Here is a 23,140-nt window from a genome sequence, read left to right on the forward strand (position 1 = left end):
GCATTTGAGGTTGAAACATTAGTCCACATTGATTCTCAAGAATTTTGCACGCATTGAGCTTATGTTTCAAAAACAGTTTATAATTTTATTTTTGCATCCATATTCAATATTCAATAATTAAAGTGGAACATGTTTGAGAGTGCATTTTTAAACTTATAAGTTGATCAAATATTATATTTTTACCCATGTATGGAAGTCAGCCACAACTACTAATTGAAAGAGTAATGATATTTTAGTCTCACTTTTAGGTGGTATCAATGTGACATTAAATGATATGCCTTTCATTCAACTTATCATATAGCTATCTAAATTGGGGTCGCATTAATGTGATATTAACACCCTGTCTAGTAGAAATTATGGATGCCAAAAAATCGATTATTTGCCCGTTGGATATCAACATCAGCTATCATTGTTGACTGGCCATCTCTATGGTGGGACCCACGGTTTGGGTTCAACGGCTCCATTTTCACTGATAATCCAATGAAGAATCACAGGCAGACAGGCACTAATGTGCATTAAATGATATATTAAAATAAAATAAATCATTTAATTTTATCTTTCATTCAACTTACCATTTAGCGTCACCTAAACTATGGTTGTAACTAAGTGGAGTTGCATATCGTCATTTTAATTTGAATTGAGAGAATTATTTAAAATGAAAATGTTTGACCATCTATGTGTCCAAACGGTCAAGCCACATGCACTATTCCAAACCAATTTTGCTACACAACTCTAGATTAAATATTGGGTTTCAACACCTCGATCCTCGATTTTGAATCACATGGGGTCCACCACCATCAAATCAGAGGTCGAGTTCGCGCCACCTCGACCCTTAGATTCAATCCCGAGATTAGCAGCTTTATTCATTCCAAACGGCCCCGTTCGTTTATCAAAACTCATTCCATTAACTGACTTTTTTTTTTTTTTTTTTTTTTTTCCCACACCACGCACGAAAGCATTATAAATAAATTATTGTTAATAATTCACCATAAACTTTTGTTTGGTTTTCTCTGCTACAGTACGCAAACTAAATGGCGGCTTCGGCCTTGGCTTTCAGATCACTGTTTAAGTATGCTTCACCATACCCGACTGACGGGCATGTAAGCATCCGCCTCAATTTTTCGCGTGCATTCGTATATTTGCGGGTTTTGTGTATTTTATGCATATATATGTTTGTATCTATTAGAGTCTGAAGAAGGGTTCTTTGGATGTTTGTTTGGGCTGAAAATTGGCGGGCTTTGTTTGAATTGAATTGAAATCGTTGTAAATTTAGGAAAGTTTTAAGCTTTTGCTTCGATGGGCATGTTCTAGTTAATTGTACGCATGTTTTATTCGAGTAACAAGAATCACACTTAAATTTTCAATTTAATTTCTGTCTTCACACCAGATTTTTCCGTGTTGGCCATAAAAAAGTGTCTGTATGTGGAAAATATTGAAAAAGAAAATAAATTATTTTCGAATTTATGTTTTTCTTTTTTCATTTAGAGAGTTAGAGAGCCATAGAAACTTGGGATTTTTTCTATTTAATTATGTTTCTAGTATTAGTAGGTTTAATAAGGATTTTTAAAGTTTCCTTATGTGTTGTTTGAACAATGTTGGTACCTCGGCAGCTTTTTAGATGAATCTTCTATTACGTGTAAGAGCATAGATCTAAGTAGAAATCTTTAATGGAAAAATATTTTCTGTTTTTTGACTTGTAACTTAGAGGTTGCCTTTCCACTTCGCATACAAATGAGATAAAATTCGAATGTAAACTTTTGAACCAATTTGTTCCTAATTCAATGCGGTACTGTTTTAAGGGTTTTGTGACTGGAAATTACCCTTTGGTATATGGGTGCAAAACAACGGTGCTGGTTAGCAAAAATCACTTGCTGAGTAGTAAGAATTTCTCATTGAATTGCTTGAAAGACAAAGAGATGGATGTGAGTGCATCAGCTTTGGTTGATGGTATTGCCGAATGCTCAAGTGGTTAGTCTATTTTATTTATTCTCGGTACTTGACATAAATGTACGTATGCATGCATTTTGATTTGTCATTGTAGCAGCAGGTACTTAATATAATAATTGATGGCAGAAACAGAAGTTAAGGATCTGAGCCCAGTGGAGCCAAGTGTTTCAACAATGTTGATGAACTTTGGTAATGAGTTTGATCCTTATGATGCCTTAAGTACGCCTCTTTATCAAACAGCAACTTTTAAGCAGGTAATTTTTATTCCACATGTGTAGCAATGCATTTTTGTTTTTTATATGCAGAACATGAACTTATGGGTGTAAACTGAAAGGTTAAGTTAGAGGTTAGACCACTCGGGAATATGATATAAAATTAGGTTCATATAAAATGCTGCTTCTTTATTAGTAATTCCTAAGTTATTTTTCATCACCGAAGGACGACTTCTAATTATTTGTTGGCTGAATCTTTAACATAAGAATCAATTAGAATTTCCATTGAAAAGACAATAGATTGATATTGTGAAGAAAACTTTGGTATTCTCATGCATTATATGGTAGATACATTTGCTCTATACACACACACACACACACACACAAAGTAGAGATAAATCAGGAAAAAGTTTCATGCAGAATAGTTAAGTACCAGAAATTAGTCCAGCAATCTGATCGGGTCTTAAGAATTCAAATGCAAACTCCTAGATCTTTTTACAAGAAGAAAAGTTAAATGCTAAAATAGCAACGAAAGTTCATTAATCTGATCTTGACCTTGTTGATAAGGGGTTCGATACAAATTAATTTCAAATTACTTTTCCAGATTTTGATCCCTGTGTTCAACCTTGGTTCTTGCAGGGGCACTACCCATGATTCTAAGATTCCTCATCTGATAGGTCTTTCTAGAAGTTGTATAACTTTGAACTTTAGGAGCAAAAATATTCATATTTGAATTCTGAAGTAAAATTTTGCGAATGTCTTTTGACTTTAAGAAGATTTCCTTGGATCGTTTCATAAGTTTACAGGCCCTTTTTTTTTTTTTAAGCCATCTGGTACTATTTTTCACTCTTAGCACATAAGCATTTTTATGTATACTATCTCTGCATGCTTTTGCTGACAGATGCCCTTTTTTTATTTTTTTTTTTTAAGCCATCTGGTACTATTTTTCACTCTTAGCACATAAGCATTTTTATGTATACTATCTCTGCATGCTTTTGCTGACAGATGCCCTAATATCTTTCTACCATTCTATTTATACTGGAAAGCGTTCATGGTGATTGTAAATTACTAAATTTGACATTTGATTCATACGATTACCTTTTGCTGATACCTTTGTTTCTTTGTTTCTTTCTATTTATCCTGGAAAACATGCACAGTAGTAGTAAATTTAATATTTGATTCTTATGATGACCCTTACTGTTATCCAGCCTTCGGCAGTAGAATATGGACCTTATGACTATACAAGAAGTGGGAATCCAACTCGGGACACCTTAGAAAGGTCTCTGCTATTTCGCCATGTACAGTGTGGTTGGTGCAGTTATTCAGATGGCCTACTTGCCCCTCTTAAATATATATTCTTTTGTATGTTCTCAGACTTCTTGCAAAGCTTGACAAGGCAGATCGAGCTTTATGCTTTACTAGTGGAATGGCTGCCTTGGCAGCTGTGACTCGTCTTATTGGGACAGGTACTTTTTTATTTACCTATTAACGGGTTCAGCGTTGCAAGTCTGGTTTTAAGGTTTCATCCTTTTTCACTGAAATTTAATTAGTGTCCTCCTCGAATCTCCTCAAAGTTTCATAAGGAACATGTAAAAACATATGCTTTAAGAACTATCTTTTAGAGATTTGCACGGGTATTTAGTGAAGATTCTTGTTTCTTGATGAAAGGTGAGGAGATTGTTGCTGGAGATGACATGTATGGTGGTTCTGATCGATTGTTATCGCAAGTAATTCCAAAGACTGGAGTTGTGGTCAAGTCAGTATTGCCTTTTGCTTTGAAATGACTCTTTTAGAGGTTCTAAGTTTGAAATCTTAGATAAGAATAACTGATGCAGGCGTGTGGATATGACTAACCTCGTTGAGGTTGCGTCTGCGATTGGCCCCTGGACAAAACTGGTGTGGTTAGAGAGTCCAACTAACCCACGCCAGCAAATTTCTGATATTCGTGTAGGTCATGCTTAATTTTAGATTTCAATTTTACCATCTGTTTCTTTATGCCCTTCTATACTGGTGAAATGAGTGGGGTTCACTTATTATAGGTTTTTATAAATAAAAACACAAAAATAATATCAGGTTTTGACTTCTCCAGAAGATTGTTACTCTCTATTATCATAGTTCCCTTTTGGGAAGTGCATAAATTAAAATTTAAGTGATGTGGGTCTTACGGAATATGTGGACTAAACTACGTTTGACCAGAAGTGATTAAATTATAATCACCTTCCAAACATGCTTATAAATACTACTCTTCTTATCTGATTCTAATCCAGAAAATAGCTGAGATGGCTCATGCCAATGGTGCTCTTGTATTGGTCGACAACAGCATCATGTCTCCTGTGTTGTCTCTACCCTTGGAACTGGGAGCAGGTATTAATTGTTTTTTGGTACCTGTAAATATTAAGGTTACAAACTGTGAATCTGCTTTCAATACTAATCTATCAATCTTCCAGATATTGTGATGCACTCGGCTACTAAATTCATATCTGGTCACAGTGATGTCATGGCTGGGGTTCTTGCTATTAAAGGAGAAAGGTTCGGCTTTAAAGTAGCTTATGCACTGGATACCCTAAATATGCTTTCTCTAGTTTAAGCTGCACTTTCCTTGAATCTCATAATTATTGATTTGTCACAAAAGTTTTGGTATTATTATCTACTTAATTGGCATTGCCTCGCGTGTGAGGAGATTGGGGAGGTGTCAGCTGGAATTAAACAGCTTATTTATTATTTTTCTGTAGAAGAAGATATAAAAACCATTAGATTGTCTATAATTTTTTAAATTTGAGTTGTCTCTATTATAGTAATTTACCTTTGAGGTCATCCCTATCAGACCCATCCGACTGGTTTTGGTTGGCAATAGTCTAGTTAGAGGCAGTTCTGGTTCTGTACGTCCTTGGAATCAATTATTGCAACATCGGATTACCAATGAGCACAGAAATGCGTATTCCATTCAGGCGCAGTCTCACACCCTAAACTTTACCCTATATATATATATATATATATATATTAACATCCATGTATTTAGAGGTATCCATAATATCTGGCAATTTCTTAGACCGTGCTGGTTGCTCGCTACTTTGAGGATTTAACTTTTAATTTTGTACTCATTAGTTTGGCGAAGGACTTGTATTTCATACAAAATGCCGAAGGTGCAGGATTAGCTCCATTCGACTGTTGGACGTGTTTAAGAGGCATTAAAACTATGGCTTTGCGTGTTGAGAAGCAACAGGTTCCATTTAAACCTTTTCTTCTTGTTTGTAAAATGATTGTTTTGGCATTGACGTCCGATCTTGTTGTATCACTTCTCTTTGTTTTTCTATTGTGCACCAAATAAATCTTTCTTTTTGTTGGTCAATGGCGTATCCAGGATATCTGTTAAGTGGAAGACCTAGCTTGAGTCTTTTTTTCATTGACATTCTCACAGTGGGCGGGGCTAGGGGGATATATGGTTATCCAGTCCTAAGAATAGTTAAAGTTTATAAGACGAACTTATGTGCTATTTCAAAATTTTAAGGCACCGCCACATCCTGCCCTCAAAACACCCCCTTAGATAACAGAATGGAAATATTTCTGGCCTTCGTTAGATGTCTAGCTAATTTTCCAAATTTTTTAGTATATTTTATTGTTACTTTTGCCTTGTGAAGTTCAACAGGTTTTACTGAATGGTTATGCAGGAGAATGCCCAAAAAATTGCTGAATTTCTCGCCTCCCACCCACGGGTGAAACAGGTTAATTACGCTGGTCTTCCCGGCCATCCAGGACGATCTTTACACTATTCCCAGGTACTGTCATTAGACTGTACTTTTAATTGATACTATCATTATATCACACTTAGAACAGCCAAAAACAATTTTTGTATCTATCTGCTCTGATCTTCCTTCTTGCAGGCAAAGGGTGCAGGATCCGTGCTCAGTTTCCTTACAGGGTCGTTGGAACTTTCTAAGCATGTAGCTGAGACTACCAAGTACTTTACCATCACCGTCAGTTTTGGTAATTTCTTATTCAAAAGCTTGCTTTTGCGCAAAATTTTGAAGAACTTCCAGTTTCTTTGTTCTTTTTCTGGTAGATGACATTCATTTCACGACTGCAGTATTCCTGTGAGAGTAAGGGCTTGTTTGTGATAGCTTCTACTTCTACTTTTGCTTTTTGTAGAAGAGCTTTCTGCAGAAATCACTTTAGGCCAACTTCTTTTAAAAGCTCTTTTAGTCTAACGAAACATTTCTAATAAGTAATAATTATCTTAACAGGCTTGAAAACCCTGCCAAATGGGTCCAAAGACTTATGTTACACTATTTTGTTAGCTTTGTTTCTCGTATAATTATACGCAACATTATTAGCTAAGAAATGTTTCAAATTATTGTCTACCTTGTTCGACTCGCTGATTTATTCTCTTCAATTTGCAGGAAGTGTGAAGTCCCTCATAAGCTTGCCTTGCTTTATGTCCCATGCAGCCATACCGGCTGCAGTGCGGGAGGCCAGAGGTTTAACTGAGGATCTCGTCCGTATATCTGTAGGAATTGAAGATGTCAATGATTTGATTGCTGATTTAGACAATGCATTCCGAACTGGACCTGCACAAAGTCATTGAGATTCAGACCTACGAATTTTCATGTTCATGCTAATTTGATTGATGTCTAGTTCTGTGATTGGAATGCATGATATATGAATTTTTTTTTTCCCGGGGGGAGGGGAGGGTGGGTTTGATAAAATTTAATAAGAATGATGTTGCATCCCTACTTAGTTGGATTACATACGTTTGAGTCTAGTTCGACCTGTGGTTGCCAATATTGCAGTATTGCATCTCAACTTCGAACAGTAACATACCATCAACCTCAAAATGTTACGCCCCCGTGACTTTTGTTTCTATTCGACCAGTCGATCTCACGGTCAGGTAGGCTTATAGCATTATGCTCACGTGCAAAATTTTAGCTGGAGCCTTCCTTTGATCACCTTCGTTACTCTTTAGAGGCATCCGCCCCTGATTAACTATGTCCTGTCTCCCCTTGAATAAGTCTCAAAATTATGAGAAACTTTTCATAAATTGCAATTTTGTCCCCCATATTGCTTGTATTCCCTGTCAAAATGTGCCTACTACCTTTATTTATGCAATGAGAAATTGTGTTCAGCAGACGAGAGAAAGCAGTCTGAGATCCTTCTAACGAAAACAGTAGTAGTATTTTTGAAAGATAAAGCAGCAAAAATGTATTCAAACGATTCACATTCTTGAAACGCATAACGATCAGCGATAACAAGTCACAACCCGAAATGTGAAATTATTGGATATCGAACAAAACAAGTCTATAATGTGGTAGTTAATACCAATTCAAGAAGGGGAAAAAAAAAATTACAATCAAAATGTGATCCAGATGCCTGTCAACTGTAATATTACTAAAATACGCCTCCTTTGGCCAGAAAGAGCTTTTGCTTGTATATTGTTCGTAACACATGGTTATCGTCTATCATGACTACGGCAAAGAATTCAAAATCCTGAAGCCTCACTAATTTTATAAACATGTCTTCAGAAATTTCTATCCTATAAAGCAAATGGACCTGCAACACAAATAAAATGACAAAAGAGAATTATATCGATTGTATTCGACTTGCAAATCAAGTAGAAAGCAAATTGCGTTGGGCAATAATACCGAGGAAGAGACGAAGAAAGTATAAGTACTAACAGGGATGTAACAATTTAGACCCTGTAACGTTAACCAAAGAGGTTACAACTGAATAGACACATAATAGCATGAAAAGGGAAGAAACAATTCTAACAGTTAACACGATAATTTACTGTCTAAATTATTCAATCAATCACTGCCAAAATCATTGTAACTCAAGCACTCTGAAACGGTGTCCAAATTATTAATGCCTGCCCACAGATAGGACACGCATAAGCTACATTCTGAATATGTCAAAAAGAACGTCAAAATTTGAAACTCGTACCTTGCTGCTCTTCCTTAATATGGGGTTCCAAGAAGTTTGTATCACTTCCAAGGAACGGAGATCTAGAATAGCTCTCTAATATATCTGAAAACAGTATATCATATAATTCATAAACACAAGAAATTGGAACAAGATGTTACCAAGCATAGTTCACTCAAACTAACAAATTAATCAAAATTTGTGGGTTAAAAACACTTTTTGTTCACTCAATTTATGGCAAAGTTTCATGTTGGTCACTAAGCTATTCCAAGCTGTCACTAAAATTTGTTGGGATTATTGCCTCAAATGTTTCAAATTTACGCAGAATCTTTTGAAAATAGGAGGGACTTTAATTGCAAAGAGGAGATAAGATTGGATATTGATTATTTTCTTGGATCACTTTTGGACTGATGTTGGAACATGAATGCCAAAGTGTTATAATTTGTAATGGAAAGTTGGAAACAAATTGGCAGAGAGAGAGAGAGAGAGATCATTACATGGTCAGCAGAAATTGTGTAGAATTCAGTCATCCAATGTTTTCCTATAAATTAACGTCTTTAGTATTTTTTTCATGTACACGAGTAGACAGTTCAGTGAAGAAAAATTATAAGCCTAGCATCATAATTTTTTCTTAAGTCTCTTTGTGGGGTGTTCAAATAGTAGAAATTGGCTGGTGTTGTAATGCTTAGAGCATTTTCCCTATAGGATATGGGGGTTTGGGTGAATGAAATTCACTATGATCATTCAAATTTTTCATATACTGAAAGTTTTGACAATCTGTAAATATTTTTGTCTTATTTTTTCATTTATCTTGTCTGCTATTTATTTTTCTGAACAATAAAAATCACTGGGCAAATAAAGGGAATTTTTCTTAATTCCCAACAAAATTTCTCTTTTTTTCAGTTTAGTGACTGTTAAACTCGGTGAGTTCATCTAGTGGAGTCCAACGTCAAAGACAAGAATTTAACATGGTTTCAATGTAGATCGCTTCAATGTTGAACATTCGAATAGAAAAAATAAAAAATTTTAAACGAGTGACTTAAACTGAAATGGAAAGAATTTAAGCACTTTGAAACAAAATAAGTTAGGTGAAGAAACTTCGCCATAAGTTGAGAGAGAGAGAGAGAGAACTAACCAGTACTATTGGAAAAGTCAGCTGTCAAGTCAGAAAAACTGAAGTTTCGGGGAATCTGCCCCAAGAATCCGAACATATTTGTGTCGCCTTCCAAGATATTCTCATTCAACGGTTGTGAATTAGACACCAGGGAACTGAAAGACGAAACAGGTGCATCCCCTATTCCATTATGAGTTTCCAGAAGATCACTGTCTCCACCAAACATGAAAGGAGAATCACCCGTATAGCCCTCTTCTGATTTAATTATTCCACCATCTATTCCCTTTATTGTTCCTGAATTTGAACTCTGAGCCAATTGCATGTCATCTGATACCACATCGACAGGAATTTGTATGGATGGCTGTCGGGAGGATGCACCGTTAGTGTAAACGCTAGGTATGATACTAATAGCATGGTCCAGGTTTTCTGGCTTTAAAGCTCCAGCATGTTCTGGAGTATGGTAAGCCGAGTTGTTATGCACTGCCAAAATGAAATCATGATAATTTTCTACTCAAGTCGAGCTCCTGTGTAATTGCAGATGAAATAGCCACAAATTTTCTTTTACTTTTTTCTCAAAAGCACTATCAGATTCCAGTACAACACTTGGTAAAAGACATGCACAAATAAAATTTTCGGGATCCCATATTCCTGCATGGCTGTGTGTATTTATCCAAGTGTGTGTGTGAACACACCTCACAGAAACACATTCCTTGAAGAATGGCATAAACATTTAAGCCACGTTTGGCAAGATTGCTCATATAGCATTAGACAGTATAAAAGAAAAAGAATAAGAAAAGAGAAGCTAAAAACTTGTTAAGTGTACATTGAGTCCCCGCTAATTTTATTAAGGATTGCATACCAAACATGCTCTAAAGTTTCAAGAACATCTGTTTACATATGATCAATTATTATCGTTAATCAAGAAACTCATTATGAGAAAAACATTGGAAACAGTTATAGTTCTTGTCCAATACATCAAGACCAAATAAATAGATTCGATATGAAGCTGAGAACAGGATTACAGTATGAAATTGTCAGAAAACAGCAGCCTTGTGGCCGAGCTGACCTTTACTTAGTGGTTTTTTGAGATCTCCTATTTTAAGTGTTTTTAATCACTTTCAAGGTGAGTTTGTTGTTGAGCTTTAAACACCAACATGCTTGGTGAAGAGAGGCAGATGCAACCATATATATACACATGTAACACATCTAACAGTGGTTTGTCCATGAACGATACTGGAGGCCAAAAGATGAACACCCTATTTATATGGTTGTTTTCCGTCATAAAGAAAACTCTGGACTTATCGAGAAGTGAGCTTACTTGAGTAAAACTGAGATCCATTAGACCTTGGAGTGGAAGCAACTCCAGGAGGACATATTTGGCGCATTAGCTCGACCTGTCTTTCAAGCAACTGATTGAATCGCAATATCAGATCCTTCACTAACAACCTCGGATAATATGCCTCGAAAAATCTTTGATTTTCAGTTTCAAGTTTTTGCCACACTGAAAGGAGAATCCTAAAGTTAAATAAATAGATTTCAATTTAAGTCACAATTATTAAGGGCAGGAGTAAAAATTTACAAGACTGGTTCCAACTTAATTTTGATGTCCTTCCATATAGTGGAAGTTAACTCCGAAATAAGAAGAAACACAGCTCGATTAATTTATATTCAATCAGGAATTCAGGTCCTGCTGGATTAGTTTAAATTCAATTACGAGTAATCTAATTTTGTATTTGGCTTCATTTGTTTATTTGATAAACTTGATTTCCATTATTTGTTTATACACCATGTGATTACCTCCTTGTCCTGCAAAATACCTCTGTTTAAAACTTGGAAGAACCCAAAAAAAAATGACAGGAAAAAACTTCTAATCGAGAAATTGATATTACCAAGCTCCGTGAAACCAGGCTCAATTTTTGCATGGTGTAAGAGGGTGCTCACAACTTCCTTCGGGCTCATGTAGAGCTGAAGACACCTTTCAATAAGATTTTGAACCTGATATTAAAGATGATCAAAGTAAGGTTCCCAATCAGATGCTTACGGAACACATAAGAAACTGGGGGCGGCTAAAGGTTCTTATTTTGAGGGAACAATATTGAATTGAGGTTGTTAGAAGCGCAATTAACAAAACTTAACTAGAAAGAAAAATCCCTTGGTCCTATACAAATCAAAGTGATTAAGTTGGCATGCCATCCTTCTGGAAACAGTAAAATTATTTACATCTAGGAATCTAATTGGCGTTGAAAAAAATAATAATAATAATAAAATTCTTCCATGCTGGCCAATCACGGTCGGATATCTTGCACCGACAATTTTGATATCTATTCGTACAAAATTTGCACCTGGTTAAATAGTGGTTGATCTCGTCTCACATCAATGATTTTACCAGCATTGTAAATTTCAGTACACCATAGGCTTTCTTGAAAATCCGTTAACAACAAAAACACGAAGAGGCCAAATGCATAGATCATGCAAAATTCAAATCTATCTCCACTTCTCTCCACCCTAGATTCTCTTCAAAACAACAAATCAACAGCATCTTGTCATTTGATCCTTCATTCTCAACCAACGGATAGATGTTCGCTGATCCTAATCCTCTATTAGCACTTGATCTTCAATTGAAGATTAAACAGATAAGAAATCACAGGAAGGGAGGAAGGACAGCAGCAGAAACTATTAAGTCAATTTCTAAGAAAAGAATGAACTTCATGGAATGCACACTAGCTTTGTAGCACGGACACTTCAACTCGGGTAGTGTGTCCATATTATATACGTGTCGATTCTGACACTCCTCGAACACTCTATTATAATCATTTTTCTTTTTTTACTAGAAATATTATATATTTTTACTCAAAGATATTATAAATAACAAATGGGTACTTATATTTAAAAGATTTCAACAAGAGAAATTAATAACAAGTATTAAACTAAATTAATACTATATAAATGAAGAATTTTATCAACGCATCGGTGTAAGTACTTTTTTGCTAGCATGGAAAAATGATTGGAGAAGGGCCGGAGAGGTAAGTTATATGGTTCAAATAGAAAGGTCATGATATTGTTTATCGCAACCTTGTAAATTTTAAAAGTAGTCTATTCTATTTTTCAAAGAGAGATTGAAATCTTTCTATGTTTTTCATAAATATAATTTCTGTAGGGAGAAGCTATCGTGTTGTTCAAATAAATCTCTCTCTATCATAATTTTTAGGTCCTTGTTTACTCATTAACAAAGAAGCATATACATATTAATTTAATCTGTCTACTGGACTTGTAAATAAAATTTAACGTCATAAATCGGATAATATATTCAAAAGTAGACAGTACAGTGCCTTATCATACAACAAAAATCTAAGACATTCTCCAGTGAAGTATTTATAACATCAATTCTATTAAAAAAATAAGGATCGCATCAATTATTAGTAATGAACAAGGTTTCCTGCTAATTTTCTTTCCTCAATAACCAAATCAAATTCGTGCCGCATTCACTGACTCTTTTCTGGAGACATAAACTTAAAGAATTAAAGGTTACTGTGCATAGTTCAGTTCCACTCAAGTTGTCAGCCATGGCGAAATTTTTCTCTTGAATATAAGAAGATTTTTCGTGCCCCCTTGCACTTCTCTTCGAATCCGTCAGATCATTTATAGGTTTGGCAAGAATATTTTGTTTAATTTATAAGATCAACTATAGGTTTGGCAAGTTAGGGGGCGTTCCTTGCAGAGATATTTTTTGTCTTGATAGGTGTGTCATACCATTGGCTCCAAAATACTCTTTATGAGAATGATTGTGCATCTAGGATGTCCATCAAAACTTAAGAAAGACAAGATGTAAAACATGGAAAAAAATTTCTCCACACAACGATGCTAAAACGATTTTTGCCCTTTCTTGGCAAGGACCTAGTTTGCCAAATTTATTAATAGTTATATTAGGGAAAATTGCAACAACAATCCCTAACCTTTTCATTTTTTGCAGACTTTACCATAATATTCATTTTGTGCCAGTGGGTGTTCCTAACCATTCATAAATATGCATCTAAGGTCCATTTGGACGGAAACCATCCAAAATATCGTCAGTTGACCAGTAAAATTAAAGAATCAGCATCCAATAAAACCATCCAATAATACTGCCCAAAAAGATATCAACATCCAATAAATTCATCGAGGTAGCAGATAGTTCAAGGAATTTTCTAGGTCAACTGATGGTGTTTTGGACGATTTCCGTCTAGATGGACCTAAAGTGCATATTTATGAAAGGTTAGGGACCTTCGTTGGCACAAAATGAAAGTTAGGGTAAAATTTGCAAAAAATGAAAAGGTTAAGGTCCGCTACTGCAATTTTCCCATTATATTATTTAAACACAAATTTGCAGGGATATATTATATGGTGTAGAATTTTACGAATAATCATATAACAAAATAACATATCAAATTTTAGAATCAAATTGCACATATATAAATTGCAAAAAATAGAAGCCAGACAACTTACCAGCTGTATATCTTCAAGAGAGACTTTTCTAACTTCTTTGTTGGACATTTTGCAACTCTGCCAACCGGATATACACTTAAATTTGAGCAATTAGCTTTTTATGCCACAGTACCTAGCAAGGCTTTTCTCCAGCTTTAGCATACAGTTCTAGAGATGCAATCTGTAATACCCAAAAGCATAACATCAACATGTCATTAGGTTAATTAACATATAAAGAACCTAAAGTCGGAAGAAAAAAAGCAGAAGCTGGAAAAGTACGGAATCAACGGGCTTAGATTTCCTAATTAATCATATAAGAAAAGGCAATAGTGAAGGAATTGGTAGTTGATGGTACAAACGAAAAGCCACACTAACAATATATATTTTTTAGTACATGTTGGAATGGTTTTAGGGTCGGTACATGAATATTTTTTGCATTCAATCTATCGCTACATTTACCAAAAGTCCAAAAAGTCAAATATTTTGCAACCACATCAATCCAAGCTAATATTAGAGTAACTCTCTAAGCTAACACGTTCAATTGAGATTGCATTGCTCTGGCTTCTTTAGGTTTACACGACATACGTTATACATCTAAATTGACTTTCCTTAGATTATCCTTTATTGGTACCACCTCTAGGGTTAGTTGTCAATTTACAGAATAATTGGCTAAATCCCTTTTCCCTTCTGGGATCAGTTTCATTATATAGGAATAGAAATATGCACAACTATGGTATGCAATCAACCTATTATTGAAAGTACAATTATGGCAAATAAGATCATATAAGGATGGCAATATAATCTCCGTCGATCTCATTGACATTAGTGTCTATTCTTATCACTTGTTTTACTCATTCTACTATAGTCAGCATCTATCTTAATATTCTTGTTTGTACTACATTACAATGTCCTCAAGTCCTCCTTAGGACAAGATGATCATCTATAGAGACTATACCCCCTCTTGATTCTACTTAACACAAAACATTACGTTACAAAGTACTTATCCAAGTTCCAAGTTATGATTTACTCCACTCATTAATCAACTGAATTGTCACGGTGAATAGAAAGTAGACTAATCTCAACTACCATGCCACTAGATCTACAGTCGTGACTGCTTGATCGTATGTTTATACTATTAACACGTCTAATGATAATTTCTTCGCTCTACCACCGACAATAGCACTCGTCCTGACATTGTATCATAAAATATTTTTCAGCTGATAAAAATCAAATGTCATTTTGTTTCTTTTCTATATATTCCCATAAATCTCCAAGACAGATTCATTACTTCCCACAACATGACTCCCTGGCATCAAATGAAGTTGGTACTCGGTACCTTTGAGTTACACCATAATCAATATTCATTCATACTCTCTTAATCCTGTCGGATGAATTGTGAGCTTATTACTCTATATTTTGTAAAATCTAGGACATCTCCTTAAATCTCAGTATAAATGAAAATGATTAAAACAATTTTAAAACCGTAACCTTCTATTAGAGGTTTATCCCTCTTATTATACTTTCACTTCCACAGGAACTTCAAGTTAAAGATTTCATGAAAATATTCATTAAAAACATGTACTTAATAAATGTTCTTTGTTTTAATTAAGATAATTTTTTATTAACATCAATCTGATGAATTCGGTTCTAAATTCAAAATATTTAAAAAGATTCTTAAATCGCCACAAAATTCAATAAAACACAGGAAAAAAAAAATCTAATCTTTAGCCAAAATAATAATCACCCATTAATGTTCAGCCAGAGAAAAAGCTCAAAAATCATCAAAAAATAATAAAACACAGGGAAATAATCCAATCTTTGGCCAATATAACAATAATCCACAAATATTCAGCCCAAGAAAAACTCAAAAACCATAAAGATCAAATCACATACACCTCAGAACATAATATGATTTTAATTACACATTTAGACATAAATATAAATTTTCAGACATAAAATAAGGTTGAAAATAAGTCTAAAATAACAAATTCGTTGATTACCTTAAATTTCATCTGACTATTGGGCACCTCTCGAAATACGTACGAGCTTTACCATTTGTGGGGTTCGAATTTCCAGAAATTTATAATTACAAGAAAACATTGAAATTGTCACTGCAATGTACAAGATTCACTCAATAATGTACAATCTATAATAGCGGTTCTGCATTGACATTTGTAAATTGCCATGGTGTAAGAAAAGGACAGTATCGGTCAAAACTTAGAAAGTAAAAGTAAATGTTAGAAAAAATAATTATTTTGATTAAAGTGGCAAAAATTATTTATTTACTTATTTTAATAATAATTTTGAGCATTTTTTTGAACAAAAACTAAGGATCCGTTTAATTGCAAAGATGGAATTGAATTGTCTAGAAAACGAATTTCAGGGAATTGAATTGCCTAGAATTGTTTTTCTGGGAATTATAAATTATTGTGTTTGATTGATATAATTTTCCACGTGGAAAATGTTGAAATAAAAGTGTTTTTTAATGTTCGTTTGGTTTTTTTTACATGAAAATTGTCAATTAAAGGGAAATATTTTTTTACAATAATTCTTAGAATTGGTTTCCATTACCAAAAAAAAAAAAGACGAAAAAAATAATATTCGCTACAGTATGGTGGAATTTGAATTCTCACCATATATGATGAGAATTTAAATTCCACTAAAACAAGGAAAATTCCAAGTTCCAAGAAATCCAAGAAATGCAATTCCATGAAAAATATAAGGTATCAAACACCAAAAGTTGGAATTTCCAATTCCAATTTCATCTTTATTTTTTCCATTTCCATATTATCAAACACTCCCTAATATGTTATTTTTTTCTTGTCTAAGCTTCACATGAAATTAAAAACTTCATTTGAGAGACAAAAGGCTTAAACAGTAGAAATTAATATACTTGACACTCATTACACTACTAAAAAACAAAGCTTCAGACACGAATTTTCCGTTCCTAAAGTTTCAATATCCGTTGTTAATAATCTTCACTAATGAAATATTTGTAACCACAAATCCGTTAGTAATTTAAGGGTCGTTGATAGTTACCAATGGATCGTGCCGTAGGTAAAGAGTAAACATTTTACCAACGGATTTTCCGTTGGGAAAATGTGAATCTTTCATCAATGGAATTTCCGTTGGTAAAAGTCTTAACTAATACCAACCGACTTTCCGTTGGTAAATGTCTACCATCACAATTGATAAAAATCAATGTTGTAAATAATCGTATGTTAAAAAAATTATTTATTTATTTATTTATTATTATTATTATTTTAATTTTTAGCCAACTGAATTGAAAGACCAAAATATTGTTTAACTCCTTATTGGACCACAAATTTATAGATGGCAACTATAAAGATATTGTTGTAAACTTCCAATATGGGATAAGTGAATTATTTTTACCAACTGATAATCCGTTTCTAATCACCAACGGAATATCCATTGCTGAAAGATCAAAATGTTAAACGGTTATATTAGGCACAGAATATCCGTTGGTAAATAGATATCATTTTTACTAACGGATAATCCGTTCCTAATTACCAATGGAATATCCATAGGTAAAAGTTCAAAATGTTAAACGGTTATATTAGGCACGAAATATCCGTTGGTAAAGAGATATCATCTTTACCAACGAAAAATTCGTTGCTGATTATTGTAACTAAAAGTGAATTATTTTTACCAACGGATAATCCGTTTCTAATTACCAACTCCGTTGGTAATATTCGGTACATCACCTACGAAATATCCGCTGGAGGAAGATCCAAATGTTAAACGGTTACGTTAGGCATGGAATATCGCTTGGTAAAGAGATATCATCTTTACCAACGGAAAATCGTTGCTAATTATCGTAGTTAAAAGTGAATTATTTTTACCAATGAATAATCTGTTTCTAATCACCAACGGATGCCGTTGGTAATTTTCTGTAGTTGAAAAGCTGTTTTTTAATAGTGTTAGAAGAACGCCTTCTTTTTTTTTCCCCTTGAGTTGATTCCAACATTCAGATAATAATAAATAAATAAAATCTTGAGATAATTAATTTTTTTGAAGCAACGAACGATGTAGGTTATGTCTTTCCACTACTTAAGATAAATGGTATAGAAATATGGCATCGCGTCAATATATCGTATTCCTTAACATTATTATTATATACTAATTCATATGAAAATTTATATTTATAAAATGGAAAAAGTATTTAAGAAATATTTTCATCATTATTCAAACCCAATAATTTATTTGGTAAACAATAAATATGGTCAGAATATTTATAAACCCTTAAATAGACCTCCCCACCCCCGCCCCCCCGCGCCACCCTCAAAGAGAGGATCCTAATAAGTCAAGAAAAGACACATCAAGAATCATGTGCTACAACGTTGTTATATTCATGGTACAAGTAATACTGATCTAAGTTCGTTTGAAATTGGATTTAGCTCCCGTTATATTAAATTACATTATATTTTATTTTTCTCTCTCCTATTTTTAACTATACAATCTTTCATAAAATAATATTACACATGAATCAAAAAAAACTTCTTCATTTTCAACCACTCATTATTCAAAAAAATCACTATTCTACCCATTTTTACTTCAAAAATTGGGGGCCAAACGAGGACTTTAAAATATGCAAGTTTTCGCACGTTAATGTTTGATTAGAAGTATAAACGACCTGATATGTAAGAACCTAACACGACCTAATTAGCCATGTCTGCAATTTGTGCACAACCTTGGGTACTTAGAATGCTATGACTCCCCCATTTCAGGGTATGCTAACCATCGCATTTTGCTACATAGGCTCGGACAAGCCCGACCGGGAAGAAAAGTGGGCTGTCCACGACACCTCTACGTTTGTTTAATAAAAATTATTCTTCTAAATAAGAAAAACAAAATTGGATGGAAGTCTCTCGTGTAAAATGGGTACAGATGTTATCATCATATATATGAAACTCTCATTGTTTCTCTCTCTCTCTGTACATGTTTCTTAATGTTTGTATTAACCAATTTAAACTAAGATACAGGGAAAAATTGTGTCAATTATAATTTTCAAATTGTGAAAAAGAAAATTATTTGCTATGATTAGCTAGACACCACAGTCAGGTCATTGTATCTAGGTCTTGTTCTGTCTGGGGAAGAAAGCTCTTCATCCATGCCTTTCCTCTTGTTATTACTCGATTGTGGTGGCTGCTGCTGCTGCACCAGAATCAGCTCTGGTGGCTGCTGCTGTGATTGTGGTGGCGGCAGTGGTGGCTGTGATTGTGGTGACAGTGGCGGTGATTCTTGTTTTTCTTGCTTCTTAGCTTTCACCATATGGGATTTAAGCTTATTTACATCTGACAATCTCACTGGCTTGAGAAAAAATTCCTCTGCTCCTTCTTCTAAGCATCTGCAAATGTTATAATTAATAAGCCAGACGGCCAACAAATAATTTAGACAGCCAACTCCAGATATAAACGAAAAATTATTCTTACCTATTGATTCTTGAGGGCACATTCTCAGAAGACATAATGACTACCGGTATGTTTCTCAGAGATGAAGATTCCTGCAAAACAATAGGAAGCCCACTTGTTTATTAGAGTTGTTCTCCATAGAAATTAAAGAGATTGCACCTAATTTTCAATAAATTTAGAATCAATTACATAATTTTTATTTGTCTTCGGTTCTTATCGATCAATAGATCTACTGAAAGACATAATTATCTAGAGAAATAAATGCAACAACAAATCCCCACTAAGTTTCAATGAAGTCGCGATTTCGCTCAAGACATTGCTAGATTTGCTTAAAGATCTAATTAGATTCTTAGAAAAAACATTGAATGAGTGCAAAGTGTTAACAAATTTGCTTTTTCACAGATTATAAGTAGATTTAGGCCATGAGAAAAAAATCATAAAAGCCTAAAGCAATGGGGCGACCATTTGGAAATAGTAAATGACCTTTCACTATCAAATTACCAAAATCAGGTGGTATAAAGATTTTGCTAAGATTCCTTTGATATTAAATGAATGGTGTGTATAACTTTTAAGAATACATCAATCCCAGATTGATACACAGCTAGAATTAGCAAATTTTGTGGAAGAATATTTCCAAAAATGAAAAAATGAGGTCTTGGAGAAGATGCAAATTTATTTTTTTCTTTCTAGTTACATTCAATTCCGACCATAGAATATAAAAAGATTTAAGCAGCCGACTCCATATATCAAAAATAAGAGCTACAGAATGTGTGGTTATAAAAGTTAAGTAAAGTTACTTTTCATAGGGTCAATAACTAACAATTCTGGTAAAGTAACTTTTAAGCAGGACTAAAATTTTTCACAATATGAAGAATTCACATAAAAGGAATTGAATAGAATCCAAGAAAGTATACCTTGATTTTCTTCAGTAAATCATAGCCAGTCATTCCAGGCATACAATAGTCTGTAATAACAAGATTTACTTCCACTTCCTGTAAATACAAAGAAATTTAATTTTCAGACAACATAGAAAAAAAAAAAAATCCAAGTCAAATCCCATAAATATTCTGCAACCTAAGAAAAATGTAAGAAACAGAAAATTGGCAAAATAAATGAATAAATAAATTTTACCTGATGGTTTTGAGGAGAAACAGAGTTTTCATTTGTGTTTCTTTCGTCATCTTCATGCCAACCAAGATATTCTAAAGCTTTGCTACCAGAATCCACTGTAGTAACTGCTACGAAACAATGAACAAAACCCGCAAAAGTAAAATCGCACACATGATTTATAAATCCAAAAAAAAAAAAAAAATCAGTTTTTTTTGTTTGTTTTTTTGGCGAAGAAAAATAAGTACCTATATAAGAAGAGGTTTTAAGTAGCCTTTCAATGAGCTTTCTGTCTATTAGGCTATCATCAACAGCAAGAACATGAAACTGTGGGTCTGAGGCGGCCATTCCCATTGCTCCAAGTTCAATATTCAATACCAGAATATGAATTCAAGAAGAACAAGAGAGAGAAAGATGAGAGATAGAGAAGGGTTCTCTGATTATTATTGAGATTGCTTTGGTTTTTGCATTTGTGATTCTGAAGAGGAAATGGGGTTTTGTTGAATTGGAATAAGACTCTAGAAAATCCACATCCCACAAAGCAAGATCTGACCAGATTTCATCCAAAGATTTTGCAAGATTTTTCCAACTTGGAATTGAATTACAAGGCAAGCAATAGGATGTGTATACAGTTAAATAAAATAAAGAAATAACAGTGTAGAACAAGGAGATTTTATTTGTAAGGATTCTTTCTTGGTGAGTTGGGTACTTGGGTTTTTATATGTAAGATAATAAAATGTTAAGAGGAAATTGCACTTTGGTCTCAACTTATTGTCTCTATAGCAATTTGGTGTTCAATTTTTTAGAAGAGTGAGTAAGTTTTAATATGAACCAGTGTCAATGTTCTAAAGCGAGTAATGTGTTGCTCGACAATGAGCTTAAGTTTCAAATTTTTACAAACCTAAGCTTTCCTAAGCATAAAACATGATTAGGTGATGATGCCAAACTTTATCGATAGGCGATTTTTTTTTTTTAAAACACGGATCAATTTTCAATGAAAAAATCGTACACATTAGTTAAATTGTCGCATGGTTTGTATTTTTCGAACATGTTTATTTCATCAAGCATTTATTCAATACAGTGCTTAAATCATTACGCATGTCTTGTGAATTAACACGATAGCAAATTTTGCTATCGTCGCTCATCAATACTTCAACCATAGGCTCACCTTTCATTTGCTCACCAACTTTCTTGACTTTCCGTCACTACATTACTTCAATTTTTTGGACATCAGCCCAAGCTGAATGACAAAACTTAGCTTTATAAAATTGGATAGTGAAGACCATATTGTAAGATGGTTAGACCAGTTTCGGAATTAAAGGTTGATTGTCCAAACATAATGAAATGTTAATGGTTCATTTGCTTCTTTTTAAAGGCAGTGACCAATGTGCTATTGAGACAATAGGATGGAGACGAGTATAGAAAATTTTCAAAATGTTTAAGAGAGAGGAAGAGAGGGTGGGAGAGAGAGGGGGAGTTTTCTTGGGATTGAAAGCAAAAGGGCGTTGGACATGGGACCCATAAAAATCCTTCATAGAGATACGGGTGATGTAAGCATTACTGCCCTTTTCTTGTGTGAAATCATGTGCTCTTCCAATGTCCAAAGCAGGTGGAGGTGGACTGAGTGGGGTGCGTCGGCGAGGGGGTGCAAAAGGGTGGCAATTTCTTATGATTCTCTTTCAAGATATGGCCCCTAATGGGGTGAGGTAGCAAAAGAGGGGGCAATTTCTTTTGAATCGCTTTTAAGATTTGCTACCCATGGCATGGCCATCCAACTCGTGCTCTATCGATGAATGATCGTTAGCAAGCAACATCTCTAGATGTATGTATAATATGCATTATCTCTTGTTCATTCATTTAATTATCATTTTCTAAATGTGATTTTAATTCTTCAAGCAGGTCCCGTTTGAATCACATTGATATCAGAATGAAAATGAAAAACATAATCGTTATGGGTCCTACGCAAGAGATAGATTTTCAAATATGGTGGCTTGATGTGATGGATAACGATAATATTTCTCATTTTACTGAGTAAATAATGGGAAACAAACATGTGCTATATGTTCTCTGTTTAATATTTGACTTTACCTTAAAATAAATTATGTTGCTTTTGACCCATTTTGATTTATTTTACCCTATACTTTTTTTTTCTTCTCATGTATGAGTATTTGGTATAAACGTAAGGCACAACTTATTAAGTTCGGTTCTCATTAATCGGTGAAAAAATATAAGTTTTGAATAGTATTTTTAGAAGAATGTGTGGTTAAAAAATAGAGAAATTCTTTTTGTATATGTGTAGAATATTTTATTATATGAATGTGTGATTGAAATTGATCATATAACAAATCATAAATTAAATTAAAGAGAATCAAACTGACCTTAAATATGAATGAAAGATTGAGTCTTTTTTGCCCACAATGTATTTCTGAATAGTATTTTGATAGCGAATATGTGGTTAAAAAATAAGAAAAATTTTAAATTTACGTATAATATTATTTTATTGAAAAATGTATTAATGAAAATAAGAGCAAAAAAATGTATTTTGAAAATAAACGGACCAACGAAGGGCTAACAAGTTTAAAATGAAAAGGTATCATTATGCAACAACTTTGATGCTTCGAAAACACTAAATTAGGTAAACAATATTGTCATTTAAAAATTGTATTCCTTAAGAGTAAATTATCATTATAGTGAATATTGGTTGTTGAACAGTCTTTTGTAAGAAATAGTAATAAGGATTGTTGCTCTTAGGATGTCTTGTCCAAAACCAATTTCAATCAGTTCGTCAAAGCAGAAGAATTGCTTTCATTTGAGAGCTTATTTAAAAATTAATTCGGTTAAAATTCGAAAATCAGAAATTAAAATTGTTAAAATACAATAAGAATGCTGCGTTTTTAACTTCAAAATGTGAACTTTGGGTTAATTTCATAAACGGTCACTGAACTTACAGAAAA

At 33.7% G+C, this 23,140-nt stretch overlaps 3 protein-coding genes across 9 annotated transcripts; 1 reads left to right on the forward strand and 2 right to left on the reverse strand.

Annotated features, from left to right (window-relative positions):
• Positions 1-949: 949 nt before the first annotated feature.
• On the forward strand, positions 950-6,816 carry LOC111370532 (cystathionine beta-lyase, chloroplastic-like). Of its 2 annotated transcripts, none has more exons than XM_022992268.1 (13): positions 950-1,100; positions 1,800-1,968; positions 2,074-2,201; positions 3,368-3,438; positions 3,534-3,625; positions 3,828-3,915; positions 3,995-4,106; positions 4,427-4,523; positions 4,607-4,688; positions 5,265-5,382; positions 5,828-5,935; positions 6,041-6,143; positions 6,557-6,816. In XM_022992268.1, exons 1-13 carry the CDS (start codon positions 1,032-1,034, stop codon positions 6,739-6,741), a joined length of 1,422 nt encoding a protein of 473 aa, XP_022848036.1. In that variant the 5' UTR covers positions 950-1,031; the 3' UTR covers positions 6,742-6,816. The 2 variants fall into 2 exon arrangements, with proteins under 2 accessions (XP_022848036.1, XP_022848045.1); XM_022992277.1 differs by having other exon boundaries at positions 2,080-2,201.
• Positions 6,817-7,354: 538 nt separating this feature from the next.
• LOC111370539 lies at positions 7,355-15,794 on the reverse strand. Of its 5 annotated transcripts, XR_002698437.1 has the most exons (8): positions 13,669-13,795; positions 11,529-11,798; positions 11,076-11,181; positions 10,505-10,687; positions 9,208-9,666; positions 8,094-8,177; positions 7,796-8,019; positions 7,355-7,703 (listed from the first exon to the last, which is right to left on the reverse strand). XR_002698437.1 is itself a non-coding variant. In XM_022992311.1 (7 exons), the coding sequence occupies exons 2-7, from the start codon at positions 13,714-13,716 to the stop codon at positions 7,958-7,960; spliced, it is 942 nt and encodes a 313-aa protein (XP_022848079.1). In that variant the 5' UTR covers positions 13,717-13,828; positions 15,648-15,794; the 3' UTR covers positions 7,355-7,957. The 5 variants fall into 5 exon arrangements, 4 of the variants coding, with proteins under 4 accessions (XP_022848079.1, XP_022848070.1, XP_022848058.1 ...); XM_022992311.1 differs by lacking the exon at positions 11,529-11,798 and adding an exon at positions 15,648-15,794 and having other exon boundaries at positions 7,355-8,019; positions 13,669-13,828; XM_022992302.1 differs by lacking the exon at positions 7,796-8,019.
• A 2,745-nt stretch (positions 15,795-18,539) lies between these two features.
• LOC111370563 (two-component response regulator ARR8-like) lies at positions 18,540-20,862 on the reverse strand. 2 transcript variants are annotated; one of them, XM_022992329.1, is made up of 5 exons: positions 20,435-20,862; positions 20,211-20,317; positions 19,994-20,071; positions 19,101-19,171; positions 18,540-19,015 (listed from the first exon to the last, which is right to left on the reverse strand). In XM_022992329.1, the coding sequence occupies exons 1-5, from the start codon at positions 20,538-20,540 to the stop codon at positions 18,709-18,711; spliced, it is 669 nt and encodes a 222-aa protein (XP_022848097.1). In that variant the 5' UTR covers positions 20,541-20,862; the 3' UTR covers positions 18,540-18,708. The 2 variants fall into 2 exon arrangements, with proteins under 2 accessions (XP_022848097.1, XP_022848106.1); XM_022992338.1 differs by having other exon boundaries at positions 18,709-19,015; positions 20,211-20,314.
• Positions 20,863-23,140: the final 2,278 nt, after the last annotated feature.

This window comes from Olea europaea, chromosome 2, assembly GCF_002742605.1.
Source record: "Olea europaea var. sylvestris chromosome 2, O_europaea_v1, whole genome shotgun sequence".
NCBI lineage: Eukaryota > Viridiplantae > Streptophyta > Magnoliopsida > Lamiales > Oleaceae > Olea > Olea europaea.